This window comes from Vipera berus, assembly GCF_964194415.1.
Source record: "Vipera berus genome assembly, chromosome: 12".
In the NCBI taxonomy this organism is placed as follows: domain Eukaryota; kingdom Metazoa; phylum Chordata; class Lepidosauria; order Squamata; family Viperidae; genus Vipera; species Vipera berus.
In genome coordinates this window covers 10,785,972-10,805,810 of record NC_138215.1, presented here as the reverse complement: position 1 = coordinate 10,805,810, position 19,839 = coordinate 10,785,972, and the positions used below count along the sequence as shown (strand labels likewise).

Genomic DNA, 19,839 nt, shown 5'->3' with positions numbered 1-19,839 from the left:
TAACTAAGCACAATAACATAAGAAGTATAGATGGGTAACAAAAAGCACAGTGCAATCCTTTTCCAGGTGCAGACAGACTTAATTCTGAAATTCTTCAGGAAACTTGAGTTCTGAAACTTTGACCCTCTTCCCATCTCTCAATCTGACATGTTTTCATTTGTTGGCTTTCCAGTGAGTCTGGAGATTGCCTTCCTCGCTCAAAGTTATTTTGTTCAAAGCCTTTAAAAAGGTAAAGGTAAAGGTTCCCCTGCACATGCGTGCTAGTCGTTTCCAACAAGGGGCCGGTGCTCATCTCCGTTTCAAAGCCGAAGAGCCAGCACTTGTCCAAGGACGTCTCCGTGATCATGTGGCCGGCATGACTAGACGCCAAAGGCGCACAAAACACTGTTACCTTCCCACCGTAGTGGTCCCTATTTTTCTACTTGCATTTTTATGTGCTTTCGAACTGCTAGGTTGGCAGAAGCTGGGACGAGTAACAGGCGCTCACTCTGTTACACGGCACTTGGGATTCGACCCGCCAAACTGCCAATCTTCTGATCGACAAGCTCAGCATCCTAACCCACTGAGCCACCGCGTCCCTCAAAAAAAAAGCCTTTAGCAGCTCCAAATTCTAAAGCTGGAATCCTGATTTATATCTGATATTAACCCATTTAGCCAGGCCCCAATGATTCCCTTTAATGACACCAATCATTTGTCAGGCTAGCTTCGGATTTGAAACTCACATAAATGCATCATTTCTACATTCATCTGAACCAGTCAGCATAAAAAAGGAAAAGAGTTATCTCTATTTTCCTTCCTTCCTTCCTTCCTTCCTTCCTTCCTTCCTTCCTTCCTTCCTTCCTTTCACCTGCTAGAAACATTAAACACAATAAACATGACAGTAAATATGGTCTCCAGCATCAAGAACAGGTGGTGCTAATGACTGCTAAAGCATCCCTGAAGAGCAAGACTAACAGCGCATCATAAATTATGGAAAAGTTTTGATATGAAGAAGGAAGAGGCAATGCAGTCTTGTGTTGGAGGAAAACATGGGAAAAGAATTATTTCAACAACAACAGTATCAAAAATCATTGAGTGAACTGGAATGCCTTGCAAATTGATATCTATAGTAGATAGATTTACTGGGATATTGCAAACTACTAACCTGGAGATTTTAAATCTGGCAAAGACTTGAGCCTCTCAACCAAACTTGAACTGATGGGCAAAGATACAGCAAGAGTTCACATTATGCACACCTTGGTGGTTAGATTGCAATAATTAGGAATTCCAGTAAGACCCATCATGCCAAGCAAGAAAACAGCCTCCATCAACAGATTATAGCTGATTTGGCTGATGCAACTCAATTCTTAAGGTTGCTTCCTGCTCTGATCAATTTAAATGACTAGTTCTGTTAAATATAGATGGCCATTCTTTCCTCTCAAATAAAACAAGTTGAGTCTACTGAGAACAACAGACTGAGGTTTGTGTACATTTTGGCTAGCATCATAAAACAGGGGATAGGATCAAAAATCTTGCTTATTAGATTTTGGCAAGACTTATTAGAAAAACAAGGATTGGGTTTACCTTTAAGGATATTGAACCTGCACATCATGAAATTTTCGGTGAAATCTGGTCTCAGTTCTTTGTTATCATTTTGAAATTGCTAATCATGTTCTCTTATGTAGAATACATATAATTATATATATAATTCCCTTTTCCTGTATCTTTCCCATTCATCATTAGATAAACATGTTTGTTATTATATTATATTATTACTATGGTTATTTTTGGTTGATTTTTTTTGTTTAAATGTATCTTTTAAATGTTGTGGTGGTCATGGTTGTTGTTTTTTCTTATTCGCCACTCAAGAGCTGTAACAGCAAAGAAATTTTCATAATCAGATACAAACCTCCAATAACTTGCACAGATGGATAGAAAATAGCTCGACAAAGCAGCCGAAAATGATATGGCTAATGATCATGAATGCTCACCTCAGACTAAATACCATCACACACACCATAGATAAACTGTGACCCACACAATACACAGAAACGCTGACGATCACCATCGAGACTACAAGCTGAAAATAGGAAAACAAAACTCCAAATCAAACTGCTCAAGCTAAACCCCAGAAACAAATAAGGTTCCTGAACTCAAATTGGTGGCCAACATGTCCAGCTGTCCATTCCCCATTGTAGAACACAACACCCTTCAGAAAGGTCACAATTATAGCATAGATAGATAGATAGATAGATAGATAGATAGATAGATAGATAGATAGATAGATAGATAGATAGATAGATAGATAGATAGATAGATAGATAGATAGAATTTTTTGCAGCCACAGAAGCGGCATCTAAAACCACTGGATTTGCCACAGAGACCTAAGAAAACATAAGGTAGATAATCCAGAAGAGCAGAAGAACACCAATTCAAAAATAACTCAAAGCAGAGCAGACCTCAAAAGCCAAAAGAAGGCCAAACCATCCTTCCAGCAAGAAAAGGATGAACCACAGCTAGACAGAACACAATACATACAAAGAGCCAAAGAACTATTTCTACCTACCTCCTAGTAAACATCAAAGAAATGCAGAAACAAGACAACCTGATCAATAGCATCTTTCACAACCTTATCAAGAAAGTCAACTCACAGAACAAGAACAATGGTGGCTAAAAAAAACAGTGGACCCCATCCTTTCAGGCTTCTATAGATGGCCGAAAAAAACACAAGCTGGCCTGCATTTTCATCCAATTGTACTATTACCAGAGTTCCCAAGATGGAATAAAGAACTTACAAAACAAAACAAAACTTGGACATCTCGGAGTATGATACTTTTGCATTTGCATCCTCGTTTTTCTGTTTCTACTAGATATCCCCTAGTAGCTAAAATGTAAACTTAGCCAATGCCTTATGATCTAAGTACTAGAAAGCTCCTTTTAGCTGACATTAATTTCAATGCCAGATTACATAAGGCTGAGAAATCATCAACTCACACTCACACATACACACATACACAGAGCACCCAAGAATAGTACACAAAGGTCCCATTTCCTGGTACCTTGAAAGCCAAAAGCTAATTTGGTTTTAGATAAATTGTTACTGGTCTGACCTTTGTGACTGGAGATCAGCCATTTCCTCTTCCAGGTCCAATAGTGTCTCTGCCTGGCTCATCACTTTCTTGCTGCATGGCAGGGATTTAAGCTGAAGGACCAGAAGTCCAAGGCAGAATTTGGCACCCATCTCCTCCAGTTCTGAAGTTCCCATCTGAAGACCCTAGAAGCAAAAAAAGAAGATGAAGGGAGAGAAAGTAACGTTAGAATCTAGAAGGGAAATCCATAATCAGCAATAGCTTGGTTCCTTTGTTTTACCTGCATTGGCTCCAGAGAAATCAAAAAGCAAATGATTGTTCGCAAAACTTTCCAAATGGATATGAAAGTGGATGAAAACAAAGAGCCTTTTGGCAGGCTGTGGGCAGGAAAACATGCAGACAGTGATGTTTGATACAAAGAGAGATGTCTTACAACATGCAAGCTAGTGAGCCTCCAGATTCCCAAATCTCAGCTACCTTGGTGGCTTTAGTAGTCCTCCCCACCTCTTTATTTTCTTGCTGCAATGAACTAAGAGAAATGTTGCCCCAGGCAGGCTTGAAGAAACATTGAAATGAGTTCCCTCCATCATGATTTCTTTTCTCCAGACACAATAGAAACTTAATGATCACTAAATGCTTGTCTTTCACTTGTGTCTAGTACTGTCGGCTCACTTCCTTCTACCTCTGAGTCCTCCCCTCAAACTAGCCTGTCCCTGAAAATGATGACTAGCAGTGCCTAGCCTTTCAACCTTTATTAAATTTATTCACTAGTAAACTAAACTTTAGGTGCACTTCAGTGCAACAAAGCTTCAATCAAAACAGCTCTTTGAAAGAAACCACCTCATCAAAGCTTCTGAAGGGACAGATGAGAACGAACTAGCCCACTTTCAGCCAAATACTAAAAGGGGCTTCTGTATATATGGAGAGAATGAGACGTGGAGCAGAATTACTTCACACAGGTTTACTAAATGAACACTTGATTTTGTTGAAAGAAAAATCTTCATCAGGGTCCAGCCCAAGCTGGGAATAATCAAAATGGAGACTGCTTTAGAAAGAGGTTTGCAGTTTATTGAAGAGGAGAGCCAGACAGAAGCATGGCTCTGGGAAAGCTGATACCTTCTTGGGCTTTTGTCTGGAGTTGGTCCTGTCGCATGAACTTTGACCTAAGTATGAGTGTGCCTTTCTGGTATTCTGATGGTGGTGGGTTAATCCTATTATGTCCCAAAGGTCATATCCTGCTTCCCTGGGGCTGTGGCTGATGACTGTTGGATTTTTGGTGTGAGGAATTGTTGATTCTAGGGATCTTTGTCTTTTTAATCCCAGTTTCCTGAGTCCAGTCTTTCTGACAAAATTATCACATCTGCATTTCTGCAGACCTGGTTTCTGTCTGAGGCACAAAGACTTGGGGTGGGGGGCAGTTTCTGCCTTTAAAAATCTTTGGGGAAATATAATCTGACTTTTAATATTCCCCAAATTATTTCTTTCTGGGGGGGAGGCTAACTTCCCACAATCTTGTTAATTTTATTTATTCGTTTTCATTCCTGCCTTTTTTATTCTTTACAAATAAATATCCAACACAACTCCCGCCTATTTTCCCTACAATAACAACCCTGTGAGGTGGGTTAGGCTGACAGAGAGGTGACTGACCCAAGGTCACCCAGCTGGCTTTCATGGCAAAGGAAGGACTAGAACTCACAGTCTCCTAGTTACTACTCTGGTGCTTTAACCATTATAACCATTATACCATAATGGCTCTCTAATTGTCATGTATCAATAATGGGTGTTACTCCAAGGACTCTTCAGGGGAATGTAACCTTTTCCTAGGGAAAGCATAATTCTCCTCATCTTTCCTACTACCTATCCTAATCTTCTTATGACTATAACTTGCTACTTGTATCTTACAATTTATATTGGATTCTTTTGTACCCTGGTAAGATTTATGCTGTTTGCTTAGCTAGTACTCTATGACTATCACTAAGTGTTGCACCTTATGATTTATAATGAAGTGTTGTATTTCACGATTTATGATGAATGTATTTTCATGTTGTATATGATCATGATTACCACTATTACTTGAATGTACACTGATAGCTTATGCACCGGAGACAAATTCCTTGTGTGTCTAACCACACTTGGCCAATAAAGAATTCTGTTCTGTTCTATTCTTCCCTTCCAGAATTTGAAGAACTCACTTGCTGCTATATGTTAGGATGGCTAACTTGTCCAGGCTTGGAAGCAATGCAGCAGAATTATCCCTGGCAAGTACTTGGAAAGGAGAGCATTTTAAAAATACAGAATTGTTGGCCTGAGAAGTTGCAAAAAAAAAATCCCCCCCAAAACAAACAAAAAACCGTAAAGGGAATTAACAAGAATCCTTTTCCAAATTATTAATAAAAAAAACCTTGATAGTTTTATCAATGAAATTAGCAAAAATCAGCCTAAATTTAAAGAACACTTACATCTATACCAAAGGTATATATCTTCCTCTAAAGAGTTGTCTTCCTTTTTATTTATTTTTATCCCACCTGTATTACTTTTTGCAAATAACTCAAGGTGGTGTACAAATCCAACACCCCTTCTTCTTTCTATTTTCCCCACAACAACAACTCTGTGGGATGAGTTGGGCTGAGAGAGAGTGACTGGCCCAAAGTCCTCCAGCTGTATCTCATTGTTAATGTGGGACTTGAACTCATGATCTCCTGTGTTCTAGTCTAGTGCCTTAACCACTAGACCAAGGTTCTTCAAAGTTGGCCCTTTTATGACTTGTGGACTTCAACTTCCAGAATTTCTCAGCCAGGCATGCTGGCTGAGGAATTCTGGGAGTTGAAGTCCACAAGTCATAAAAGGGCCAAGTTTGAAGAACCCTGTACTAGACCAAACTGGCTTCAGAAAGTAAATAAAAAAGGCCCTGTATGGACTTCAGCTCATGGAAATTGTATGCATACTGTGTACTGCTTTCTTAAAAATATCACTAAAATGATGTGCACTTGCCTTTTTCCAGTCTGCATTACAAATCTGAGCTTCATTCCACATCCAAGGACTAAACAAATCCACCTCAGTTTAGCTTTGAAATTCAGACAAGCCTGGCTAGCTGCTGCTTAAGGATTTCCATCTTTCTGACACCCCTCCTAAATGTGGATAAGTGTGTATTCCGGAGTATACTTTTGCTTAAAGAGGCATAACACTGGAGGAGATTTATAGATTCCAAAAATCTGAGGCAGCTTCTGGGCTCGCTCTTTGCACTGTTCACGATAGCTCCAATTAATATGCTGTCCAACCGCTTGCTGCCTGAATTAGTGGGAAAGGAGACTGTCAATTTATTTATACCCAGCCACAGGGCATTGCCACTCTGTGTTTGTAAAGCTATTATGATGCAGAGAGCATTCTGTGAGCATACATGTGCAGACTAGCTGGTAACAAGGTAGATAATGCCAACTATTATCCCCAGAGAGAGCACCTGGAATATTCTATTGCTCAGTGGACTTCATTTTCTTTCCCTCATTTTGTCAATAAACACAGGGGCTTTAAAAACTGGTGCTTATTATTATTTGTGTGGGGCTAATGCTCCAGCTCCCATCTGTGTAGCCTTTCCATTTACAAATGAACCCTGATTGGCAATAGTTCTGCTAGCCAGGTTGATAACCAAAGGCCTATTCATGTCTTTCTCTGTACTTCTATGCATCCTCTGGAGGAAAGCTCATCTAATAATGGAAAATATTCGTTTCTGAAGACAAAGAAACCAAATATTAGACCTTCCCAGATCATTATTTGTGCAGTTCTGCTTTCCTGACTGTTAAGGGATGGCATTTCCTTGCTCTGTGTCTCTTTCTATAGTTTCTCCTGAATATCTTCCAAGATATTATTTCACCCGCCCTCTTTCACCCATCTATTTTCTAAGGAATGAATTTACACTACAAAATACAGCCCTCAAATGTTTAATTGGCTTTTGGTTCAAGCTATTTAGGATATTGCTTTGTATCCGCTGCTACTCTTTCTCTCTCTGTTCAAAATGTAGTCTGTTCCTTGAGGCAAGGATACTGCATGCTGACATGCTCTTTGCACACTGGTGTTGCTAAATTCATAAAAGTAATATTCTCTTCTCCTTTTAACTCCCCTCTACTCCAGCAAAGGGAGGGGATCCAAAAGAACAAACAGTCTGGTGATTTTGTTGAGTTAAAAACTAAAGCCCTGACTTGATCTGAAGTGAATTCAAGTGTGCTAAAAATAATCCTCCACCTAAGTTTTTTTTTTCTTTCCCCCAGCTCTTATACCTGAGCTGCCAGTTTTACTAAAGCAACAGATGGGACTCTGAGCAGGTTAAACAAAGTGGAAGCAATTACAGCGGGGTGTTTCCCAAGGCTGTTATTTTGATTTTTTTTCATCGTTATGATGTTCCTGCCCATAAAGTTGGCTTCCTTTTAAAAAAAAATATCTTCACACATTCATAGAATGCTCAAAGGAATCATGAAGCCACAGAAAAGTTTCTGTACGGTTGCTTCCTTATGCCTTGGAGATCAATTGGTACTTTTTTCTCTGATTGAGAAATTGCTGTGGTGAAGAAAATCAAATTCTGGGATGGCTGGAATCATCTAGCCATTGGTCAGGTGAGATCAGCCTCTCATCACTACTGTTCTATAATTAGCACAACAATAGTTGGATCTCTTAAGAAAACAGAAGTTACTTAGATTAATGGCCAGAATAGGACGTTATCTAACTTTTGAGTTTGGGAGTAAAGATCAAAGTAGAAATTAGGTTAAGATAAAGTTACAATTGGAGATTTGATTTATACAGGAGGTATGAAACTGTTCTCCACTGAGCTATCTCCTTGGCTAAATATCTATGGAGATTCTCCATCACCCAGGTCATGGTGGTCCCAAAGGTGCTTTTCCAAAAGGCCACTGGGCTTTCTTGGGTGTTTTTTTTTTCCCTTGAAAATGTTTCACTTCTCATTCAGTTCAGTTCAGAACTGAAGAAGCTTCCTGGATGAGAAGCAAAATGTTTTCAAGGAAAAAAACCGAGAAAGTTCAGTGGCCTTTTGGAAAGGCACCTTTGGGATATCTCCTTGGCTGTTCCTTTAAGACAGGGGTCTTCAAACTTGGCCCTTTTATGACTTGTGGACTTCAACTCCCAGAATTCCTCAGCCAGGCACGCTGGCTGTGGAATTCTGGGAGTTGAAGTCCACAAGTCATAAAAGGGCCAAGTTTGAAGACCCCTGCTTTAAGACGTAAAGTTTTTTTTTTAGTAAAAGCCAGTATAATGAAGTGGTTGAGATGAGCTTGAAAATCCCAAGTTCATGTCTGTCCTTGATACTTTTAAGAGAAAATTCCCCCATGACAACTATTTTAAGTTCTCACAGAAGATGCGGACCATAAATATGAATGTGTTGGCACTGACTATTCAGCACTTCATGAGCAATTGACCACAAAGGAGCAGTAAATAAAGAGTTAACAAATTTTGTTTCTACTCTTTGGCTAAATAATTGCTAATCTGGAGTCACTTTTCTACCTTTATTCCTAGGCACATACATATACAAGGCCATTTTTTGGCCTCTCTTTTTGGCAGGGTATATTTAATCATGGGCTAGTTTTGGCCTCTTCCTATACTGTATTTCTTGTAAGTAAATCTTATTTTTCATTTATTGCTATGAGGCACTAATTCTTTCTCAGATTAGATTTATGCTCTCAGGAATGCACATACAGACACAAGACTGCCTCATCCTCCATCAAAATCATTATCACCACCACATCACTGCAGCTTCACCAAGCTAAGTGCCTCCAAATGTCTTTGATGCTAAACCCATCAATTCTACCCTGCATATTCCCTGGTTTAAAATGGATCTCAAGTCAAAAGCATTTAACAGGATCAAAGTTGACAACAGTCAATATAAACCAATTAGCGTACATGATATAGTCAACCAATCACTTTCAGCTCTGTCATCTAACCATGAATTATGAACAAGGCTCAATTTCACACTCCACACCCTGCCATAAATTGTGATTTATAAATTCAATGGCTGGAATCATACTCTATGCTAAGTGATTGGATTAGTGCACTACAACCAGAGTCTATGTAAGTAGGATATACAGCAGACTATATAAGTAAATACTCAGTTCTATTACAAAACTTCCTTTAAAACTCAACAGCATACGGTGTACCTCTGATGAAGGCTGATAACCTGTTCTGTACTTCTTTGATCTTGCTAAAAATGTTAGATATGAAGGACAAACCTCTCCTAGTTATTCTGGTGAGAAATTTACATCCAGCTTACTCTGTGATCCAAAAGTAGCCTAAGTGCTTTGGCTGATCTGGTTGGCTAAACAAATATCCCTGACCTCCTTCACTGGTTTATATGCTTTTCTCCTAAAGGCTTGTTTGTTAACCTGGGAGTTGGCTCTAGAGCAGGGGTAGGTAACCTCGGCTCTTTTATAACTCATGGACTTCAACTCCCAGAATTCCTGAGTCAGCATAGCTGGGAGTTAAAGTGCATGAGTCATAAAAGAGCCGAGGTTGCCTACCCCTGCTCTAGACAAACCATAGCTGCAGATAGTCTTTGGAATTTGGAATGAAATCCTTTCATCCTTTACTAAAACTGAGTTGCACTTCAAAGGATACCATTTCCCATAGACTGAAATTTCACGTGAGAACATCAACCATATATAACTGAGCCAGACACAAGAGAAAAACAAGGTGCAAAACAATAGGCTTTAAACATTGGCTGGTCTAATCCACGACTTTGTTCTAAGACAAGGATGTATAAGGCAGGATCATGGGTCTATGTGGCCCTGTGAGCTCCTTTGTGCAGATGCCGATCATGTGCTACAAGGCTTGCTAGACAATCCAGGCTCTTGAGATGTGCTAAAGGTGCTTCATTAGAGAAAGGAGGGATAATGTTATTTTAGAGGGAATTTTCATTCAGGCTTTCCCTATTTATTTATTTATTGAATGCTTTCCCGGGCATGCTATTCATTCACAAGATAACACCCCAGAAGTATTGAGTTTTTCTCCCCTTAAAATTTCATTGAACTGAAATAATGTGTTACTGGGTTTTAACGATGGAGTGGGATGGGTGCAGTGAGGTCAGAATAAAAGGGTTTGTGGGCTCCAGCTTCTGATCTACGTGATGCATCATGATGCTCTAATGATACCCAAGAGAGCTAATAATTGATTCTAGCCATTAGATGTGGGAGAGAGGGAGGGAAGAGCCTGTGATAGAATCCTTGTTCCTCTGGCTGACGAACGGAGACAGAATCACTTTCTTCTTTGCAGTCCCAGGGCAATCGGTAGCTAATTCTGGGTTGGTAGGAAAAGAAAAAATAAGTTCCATCTCAGAAAAGGTTAAAGTCCAGGTGGACTTCCCCTTCGGTATAAAGAAAGAGATAATATCCTGTCCTCTTTCATCCCTGGCTGGTCTTCCTAATAGCAGGATATCTTTCCTCATTTTTATACAGTCCTAGGGCAGCTAGAATTGGCATGGTTATATGAATGGGAAACGTCAAGGCACCCAAGGAGTTGCTTTGTTAGAACGGACAAATGAAACCAGAGAGCAATATTAAGGACAGGCACTCTGCAACATGTGATCAGCTCTACCTACTGCTTTCAGAAGCATCAGATGCTCTTTGAGTTGAGCACAAGCTATGTTTCCCACTGAGATTCGTACAGAAGTATCTGCAAAATCAAAAGGCAGCACATTTTCTCCCCTGCTGTTTCCACACCACTTATTAAAATAACACTATTTTTAAGCAGGATATCACACGCATCCAAAATGCCTTTTGCATGTCACTCCTTCTTTAGAAGGACCAATCCACTGGGGAAGGAGCCGGAGTAACAGAAGTGACGCACACTGTATTTTGAATGTCAAAGTTTTAAGCCATTGCCTGTGTCCTCTGTGCTGAATTCCACAGAAGAAATGGAAATGGCTGGGGAAAAAAAGGTTTTGCTGGTCTTCTCTTTAATTCATTTGATCACTCATAGTTTCTCCACCCCCCCCTCAAAAACAATGCATTATCCAGAAGGCCTTATGTTAGATAAATGTAAAATGTTTAGGGAATGAGAAAACAATTCTTATATTTAGCAATCCTTTAGTGATCTAAATTATGTATCAAAGTAGGTCAAAGAAAGAAATTGCAAGATTTCTGGAGGGATTTATAAGAAGTTTTTATTCCTGCCAAAAAAAAAACCCCTCAGAGGTCTATAGAAACTGGAGTTGTGTCTATGCTGTCTCAGTGCCTGGACAATATTCATACCTGGATGACCATCAGCCCACTAAAACTTAATTCTAATTAAGACCCAACTGCTGATGGTGAGCAGGATGAAGTGTCTGGAAGAACAAAGCCAGATGGTCCCTTTTATGTCATTCTCAAGAATCTGACTAAAATATGTATTTAAGTCTTAATGTGAAAGTTAGTTTTCATGCAGACAAAGAACAAACAAACAGACAGACTATTATCAAACCAAGGAATAAAAGGAAATTGTAATTCCTGCCTCTAAAAGAATTGCTTATAGCCCTTTACTTAAGCTGGTGGGAGAAAAAAAGATCATAAAATATTTGAACGTGCATTATTATTTGAAAAGCTCTCTCACTTGACATCTAGCAGTTGGAAGAATTCTTTCATTATGGTTTCTTAGCTTTTCTCTAATAAAATCTATTTTTCAGCAGTTGCATTTTTTGTGGACCAACTTAGTTGTTTGAAGTCCCATCTGAAGGGGAGAAGGCTGACATCTGAGATTAGGGCATCATGTGAAAAGCAACAAAGATGACTAGGGGACTGAAGAATGGTTGCAGGAATTGGATATGCCCAGTTTAATGGAAAAAAGGACTAGGAGTGACATGATAGCAGTGTTCCAATATCTCAGGGGTTGCCACAAAGAAGAGAGAGTCAAGCTATTTTCCAAAGCACCTGAAGGCAGGACAAGAAGCAACAGATGAAAACTAATCAAGGAGAGAAGCAACCTAGAACTAAGGAGAAATTTCCCGGCAGTGAGAACCATTAATCAGTGGAATGACTTGCCTTCAGAAGTTATGGGTGCGCCAATACTGGAAGTTTTTAAGAAGACATTGGTCAGAGATTTTTCTGAAAAGGTGTAGGGTTCCTGCTAGAACAGGGGGTTGGACTAGAAGACCTGTAACATCCCTTCCAACTCTCTTATTCTGTGATTTCTCACCAAGTTATCTTAGGTAAGTATTATGGTCCAAAGCAGCTTCCATCCTCTCAGCCCTTTTTCTCTCAGATCTTAGACTCATATCGCATTACTAGTAATCTGCAAAGTGAATTACTATCATCTGCTTAATATGGAGCTTCTTTTGAATCAAATTTAGTGAGTTCAGGCACACAACATGCAGCCCTCCTTCCATTCTACCATTCTCATACTTCAGAAATTTAGAAGGTTGTCTGTGGCTCTCAAGGTATATAAAGCCCATAATAGCTTCAAACTTGCACGTCTCATAATTTTATCCACATTCCTTTTCCTGTGTAGATTTTGACAGATGAGGAAAGTTATCAGGTTGTGCTATGCCACTAGCTGTAGTGTACAAGAGCTATAATTTTTAAAGGTCTGGATCCAAGCTCTAGAATCTTTACCCAGTTGAGGGTAAGTAGGCCCCAACAGCTTGTAATTTTACCTGCCTTTGTAAAAGTTTTCTTTGGTGTAGAGAGGCCTTGGTACCATTATTCATTCTGATTTTATGAATTAATGGACAGGTGATTTTATAGATTGTATTGCTAATTATTTTGGCATGTATTGTAAGTTTTATTGTAAGCCACTGAGATGTACACCATTCAAAGAGCATAACATAGCTGTAATCAATATACTTAACACAATGAAGGGGAAAGTAATTCTATGATTTGGGGTTATTTTTATTTTTTATTTTAATTCCATTTATATCCCGCCCTTCTCCGAAGACTCAGGGCGGCTTACAAGCTTAGCAGTAGCCTTCATTCTATGAACCCTCTAGATGTGCATGTAATTTGGGTATTATAGAAATATTTAAATTTGAAAACTGTATTCCCCTTCACCAAAAAAGGAGATCTGAAAGCACTATAAAATCAATCAAACAATTAATCTCCATTTGGAAAAGAAACACATATAATCTCTGTATTTTTATTAGCAATCCTGCAGAGAAGCAAATGGTTGAATAGATACACCAGGACAATTCTTCCCACACATTCTTATATAACAAGCCTGGCAAATGTGGAGCAGAGATTCAAGGTTGAGAAAGGTATGTGGGAAGCCTCCAAAACAGGTCTCTTTGCAGGGAGAGACTGGCATATAGGCTTCCATTATCCATGTACAAAAGTAAAAGAATCAAGTTTTAATAAAGGAAAATATCTGTAGCTCACGGTTGAAATGAGAGATCCTTGGAGCTTGGTGATTTTCTTGTAGATATTTCATTCCCCAAACTAGGTAGCCTCATCAGTGTTAGAAGGAAGTAGGGTTTGTGAGGAGAAGGAGGAGGTGGAGAATGACAATGACAATGACAACAACAATGACTCTGGGGTCCTTGGTGCTCTCTGAGCTTGGTTTTCTTTCAGATATTTCAATACCCAACTGGGTAACATAATCAGTGCTAGAAGGAAGTGTGGTGGAGGAGGAGGAGGACAATGACTGTGGGGTCCTTGGTGCCCTCTGTGGTTGGTTGTTTTCCTGCAGACATTTCATTAACCAAACTAGTAACATCATCAATGCTAGTAGACTGTGCTCACATGTGGTGGACTTGTAGAAATATAAAACCTTTTTGGATTAAAATTTGGTGGAACATTCAAAAGATTTTTAAGAGAAAGATAAAGTTTTCCCCGCAATTGTTTTTATTGGGCATTGTTGTAGATTGTGATGTTAAAGAAACTAACTTGATGTTGAACATGATAACGGCAGCACGGTTACTGGTGGGACAATATTGGAAGAAGGATAGTTTGCCCACTGTAGAAGAATGGGTGTTTAAAGTTTCGAATCTTGCAGAAATGTCTAAGATTTCTGCTTATCTGAACGATCATTCACAGGAAAGATATATTTCAGTTTGGAGGAGATGGATAAATTATATTCAAAACAAATATGGGACTAAAAAGTACCATTTAGCTTATGAGTGGATTTTAGTGGGATATTGTTATTGGTACATTGTTGGTAGTTATGTTAAGAGAGTTAAAGCGCATTATGAATTTGGTTAATTGTATATTATGCATAATTTTTATTTAGAATATGATTATTGTAACTATAATCCTGTATTTAGCTCTGGGAAGTGGGGGGGGGGAAGTGGGTGGGGTTGGGGTGGGAGGGATTTGGGGATATATTGTAAAATTTTGTTTTTGTAAAACTCTTTAATAAAAAAAAATGCTAGTAGACTGTGCTAAGGGACTATGTCGGCAGTACTAATAAAGTTTAAGGATTAACTTAGAGGAGCAACCTGCTCTGCCTCCAAACTTTTTAATTAAATACACAAGAGGCAGGATATCACTTAAGATGGGGTGCTTTTTGGCTCTGGGTTACTCTCTAGTATGCAAAAATGACATCAAACGAGATCATATGTAGTCTGCCCCAACCATTGTCTTTCATTTTTGGCTCCAGCCTAAAATTGCATAATGTAGATAAGCCAAGTACGTTGGATATGTTTTCTTTTTTTTTTGGATGCCACCCATCAAACACTACCCAAGACACCTGGGGCAAAATGGGGACAGCTCCTTCCATGCATTTAGGCAGAATTTGGCATGAAGTATGTGCACCCTTTAAATGTTTTGCTCATGTTTGTTTAACTTGTTGTCAAGCTGAGCACCACGTCTGACACATTCCTAGGAAGCCTGAAGCTTCCTTCCTGCTGTGACAGATAGCATGAAAACCACTTGAGTTTCACGAAGTCTGATAAGCTGCTGGAGAAACTGTAAGGATGCTTGAACAACATATGGGCAGAAGGGAAAAGAAAGGAAATGGATTTCAATCAATTGTCAGGATTTGTTTTGATACAAGAGCGATGTTGACAGGTATGCTTGGATAGAAGAAGACCAAGTATCGCAGAGCGTTGCATGACAAATTAAGAGCTTACCCACAGATACCTCTAACAAAAACGAGAGACAAAACAGTGTTTATACTTCTGCTCATCAGATTTCAGGATTTCACTCCAAATAAAAATGGGAGGGGAAATACAAAGAGTTCTTAGGGAGACGCACTTGCTAAAACAGCAAATATTAATGTCTCTGTGAAGGAATTCCCACAGTACATGATTAACAGGGCATTGCCTTCTGTTAGTCAAAGTGATACTTTTGTGCATCATTAAAAAAAATACAAAAGCATTGCTTGTTGATCATTAAAGAACAGAAAAATGTTTTTCATCCTTGGCCCTGCCAACCTGGGCTGATTGCACATTAGGCAATTGTTCTAACCCTTAGGCCACAGGCTGTTTCTCGCTTTGTTACCTGAGAAGCAAGGGAGAGATATGTGACCACAGCCTGTTGATGGCGTCAAGGCTTTTGAATGCACCTTGCTAATTAACTCTTTCTTTCCTGCTTTGGCCTAACCCAAGGCTATCCACAGGATATAGTCAACTTGTGACAGCTCATTATTTGTGTAAATTATTCAAATTGCTAATAAAGAATTTGGGAGGCTGAGATGATCATTTCAAACTTCTTATGTTCTCATCAGTCAGTCATACCCTTTATCTGAGATTCAAACCTGGGCTGATTATATATTAGGCAGTGGTTTTAACTTCCTGAGCCACAGGTTCTTTCTCTCTTTTATTAGCTAGAAGGCAACTGCCATATATATATATATATATATATATATATATATATATATATATATATATATATATATATATATATATATATATATATATATATATATATATATATATATATATATATATATATATATATATATATATATATATATATATCAGTAACAAGTGGGACACTTTGTTTAGGTTGCACATAGGAAGGCACACAGGTGAGCACAATTTCTTTTGAAGTCGTCTGCCTTGGAGATTTTTGAAAGCATCTCATGGACATTGCCACAAAATAGCTACCATGTTGTGGCTTGCCTATTTGCAAAACAGTAATGCAGTGGATGTGGCCAGTTACAAAATATCTTAATACTAATGTATTAAGAGACAAGCCAACAACTGTACCTCATTTTATTGCTTTGGGAGTTATGGGGTCCTGTCTTCTGATATACTATCATCATCATCATCATCATCATCACAGAATAACAGAGTTGGAAGAGATCTTGGAAATCTTCTAGTCCAGCCATCTGCTCAAGCAGGAAGTTCTACAATGTTTCAGACAAATGGTTGTCCAATCTCTTCTTAAAAATCTCCTAGGGTGGAGCACCACAACGTCTATAGGCAAGTTGTTCCACTGATTAACTGTTCTTACTGTCAGGAAATTTTTCCTCAGTTCTAGGTTGCTTCTCTCCTTGATTAGTTTCCATCCGTTGCTTCTTGTTCTGCCTTCTGGTGCTTTGGAGACTAGGATGACCCCCTCTTCTTTGTGGCTGTCAACCAGAGCTGAATACATCTAGCCTTTTAAAATGGTAAAGGTGGGTTGTCTTTCAGAGCCTTCACACACCATGTTTATAATTTCTTTATCTTAAAACATGCCCCCCCCAAAAAATGGTGCCACCATAAATTGAGTGTTTAACAGAGCAAAAGGGTTTTGTAGGGAAGAACAAAATGGGAAGCAGAGGATTTGCAGGTTGCCCACCTCTGATTTAGCAGAAGGCAAAAAGGTGGCATTTTCTTGGCCATGCCCTCTCTGACCCTTTAAGATTCACACTTAACAAGGCTCTGGTAGGGAACAAATAAAGCAGTAATTCAGTCCATGTATTATCATACTTGGTCATAATGCCATAAATTGGTCCTCAATCTTTTATCAGAGTTGGAGGAAGCAGATGGCAGCAATAATCAAGGTTCCTGCAGCTAGCAAAGCTAACATCAAGGTTCAAGGAGGAAGATGGTTACCATTATCAGATCCAGGCCAGGGAACAAGGAATTCACATAAGTTGGTCCAAGACAAGTAACGTCATGGTAAGACTGTCACCAAAGTTGTTTCAATAAACAACTTGCTTTCTGAAGCAGCCTTAATATTCAAGGCTTCTGCAGTCTTCAGTCAGGTATGGATCCAGACTGCCAAAGCTTCAGAAGCTTTCCCTGATAGCAGCCACTCTTTTTACCTGGCCAATCTCTGCTTCTCCTTCTGTTACTACCTGAGTTCTTATGGGAGATGAGAGACTTGCTTTCCAGCTCTGGACCAGAGTCCTGTGAAACAGGGCAGGGACAAATACAGTCTGCTTTAAAACATTCAGTGCTGGTATCAGGGCTTGGGGTTTTTTTGTGTTTTTTTTTTGTTTTGTTTTTTGGACATCTGAAAGGCTAGCATCATCAGCTGCATGGTCTTCTGAAGACACATTTCTTGTTAGGTCTTAACATCAAAATGCTGCCATCTCAACATATGTATTTATTTATCTTTCTTTTCTTTTCCTGGACAGATGCACCCACATCCCTAACCAGAAAGTTTGTCACCTCTAGAAAGAGCAACTTTATTGGGTCATTTCATGGAATAGCCAATGTGATGGAAATAACTTAGGAGGTGATGCATGAACACTTTAGAGGAAGTCCCAACAGGTGCGCCTCAAGCATAGAGGCTCTGCTAAGGTCATCCAGATTCATTATTAACCTCAAGCCATAGGGGATATCCCAGAGTCTCTCTTCTCTCCTGATTAGATTAGGAATTGGCATTGCTTCATTGCATTTTATGAATGCTTGACCAGATGTTGCCTAGAAATCAATGATCTTCATAGGTTCTGCTTGCGAGATCCTTTCCTGTCACTCATAATGCGTAAGATAGATGTATCCTTCACAATAAAGATCTCTGGGATTGCACAGAGATTGGTTAGAACCTTTTTTCCAAGGCCATCCTTATCATTAGGCAAAGCCATGCAGATGCTTCAGTAGCTATTCTAGGGAGTTATAAAAGCTCAGCCAAATGCTTTATATAATTTACTATTATTTTAGGTTTACTACCAGGGAAGAACGAAGTTGTTTGTGGCATTGCCTGCCCCAGGTGTCCAAACACTATGCGCAATGATGTGGGGAGCGAAGTGGGGAGGCTGTGCTTCAGAGCCTTCTAATTTCCATATTTCATATTTAACTGCCTGACTTCACACCAGAGCTCAGCAGTAAATCTCAGCTCTCCAGACACTTAACCCCCTTTTTCAAGAATAATCTTGCTTGGCAGAAGATTCTCAGACAGGACTTGGCCATGTTAGACTCTTTATTTCAAAACACATGCAGAAATGATTTGTTCTTTGCATCACAAAGAAGTCCAAGCTTTTGTAGAACTCTGGGCTTCAGAATGTTTCTCCCACCTTTTTAAATGAACAGATACTTGGCGATTTACGTGGAAGACTGGAGTATTTTAGATATGTTTATGCCACTTTCTCTTTAGCCCAAGAAATGCTGTTTGCTTGCCAAAGTTCAGCCCTTACACTGACTGCATTGGCAGCAGTACAGACTGCATAACACTATCACTTTTTCGATAAGAGCCATCCCGCACATATACGTACTGTATATGTTTGGCTCTTCTGTCTGACATATTTTGCAAAAAATAAATGAGAATAGGATGTCTATGGGGATTCTCATCATCCAGGTCATGGTTGTCCCAAAGGTGCTTTTTAAAAAGCCTTGGTGGAGCAGTGGGCTGATGCCTCCTTAAGTAACACCAGCTGCCTGCAATTAGTGCAGGTTCGAGTCCCACCAGGTTCAAGGTTGACTCAGCCTTCCATCCTTCCGAGGTAGGTAAAATGAGGACCCAGATTGTTGGGGGCAATTAAGCTGACTTTGTAATAATGCCGCTTGGGGGGGGGGCGAAAGCCCTAACAAGCAGGCATATACATAGAATGAAGGCTACTGCTAAGCTTGTAAGCCGCCCTGAGTCTTCGGAGAAGGGCGGGATATAAATGGAATTAAAAAATAAAAAAAAAATCTGCTTTCTTGTTTTTCTTTAAAGGCATTTCGCTTCTCATCCAAGAAGCTTCTTCAGCTCTGACTGGATGGTGGGGATCCTTCCATTCCCCACCATCCAGTCAGAGCTGAAGACGCTTCTTGGATGAGAAGCGAAATGTCTTCAAAGAAAAACAAGAAAGGCCAATTGCCTCTTGAAAAAGCACCATTGGGTCAATCAGAACAGGATTTTCACTCCTTTGGGTTGAGTCTTCTCAAGCAGAAATACCTTCTACGGACCAAGGGCCACATTTAACATTTAGGTTAGGGAGCTGCATTACATGTGGGGGCGAGGGGGGGCTTAGACGGGGGGTGTTCTAGAACTTTTAATTCTACAAACTCTAGAAATAGGTTACACCTATTTTAAGAGTTGCATCACTCATGTGTTTCCCAGGATGGCAGGAAACTGTGCTGTCACTTTTGAGCAATGATAATTATTATTTATTTGTATCCTGCTTTGCTATTTTTACAAATAACAGCAACAAACATATCCATATACCTCTTCCTTCTCCTATTTTCCTCACAACAACCTTGTGAGGTCAGTTGGGCTGAGAGAGAATGAGTAGCCCAAAGTCTCCCAACCAGCTTTCATGTCTAAGGCGGGACTAGAACTCACAAGTCTCCTGGTGATTGGCCCAAAGTCACCCAGCCGGCTTCCCTGCCAAAGTCCTGATGCTTTAACTGCTAGACCAAACTGCCTCTCAAAGAGTCTCAAATGCAAAAGAAAACAAAAGTGCAAACCCGACCACCTTGTGATTTCTTTTGCAAAACCTTCTATTTCACCTTTCAGTG

General features: G+C 39.6%; 1 protein-coding gene across 1 annotated transcript in view; it reads right to left on the bottom strand.

Annotated features, from left to right (window-relative positions):
• Nucleotides 1–19,839, bottom strand: part of AGBL1 (AGBL carboxypeptidase 1) — a gene marked incomplete at both ends in the record, with an annotated part of 353,471 nt that overhangs the window by 90,447 nt on the left and 243,185 nt on the right. Inside the window, one exon of the mRNA XM_081337616.1 lies at nt 3,090–3,253. Coding sequence (XP_081193742.1) covers nt 3,090–3,253 — 164 coding nt within the window. The remainder of the gene's footprint in view (nt 1–3,089; nt 3,254–19,839) is intronic.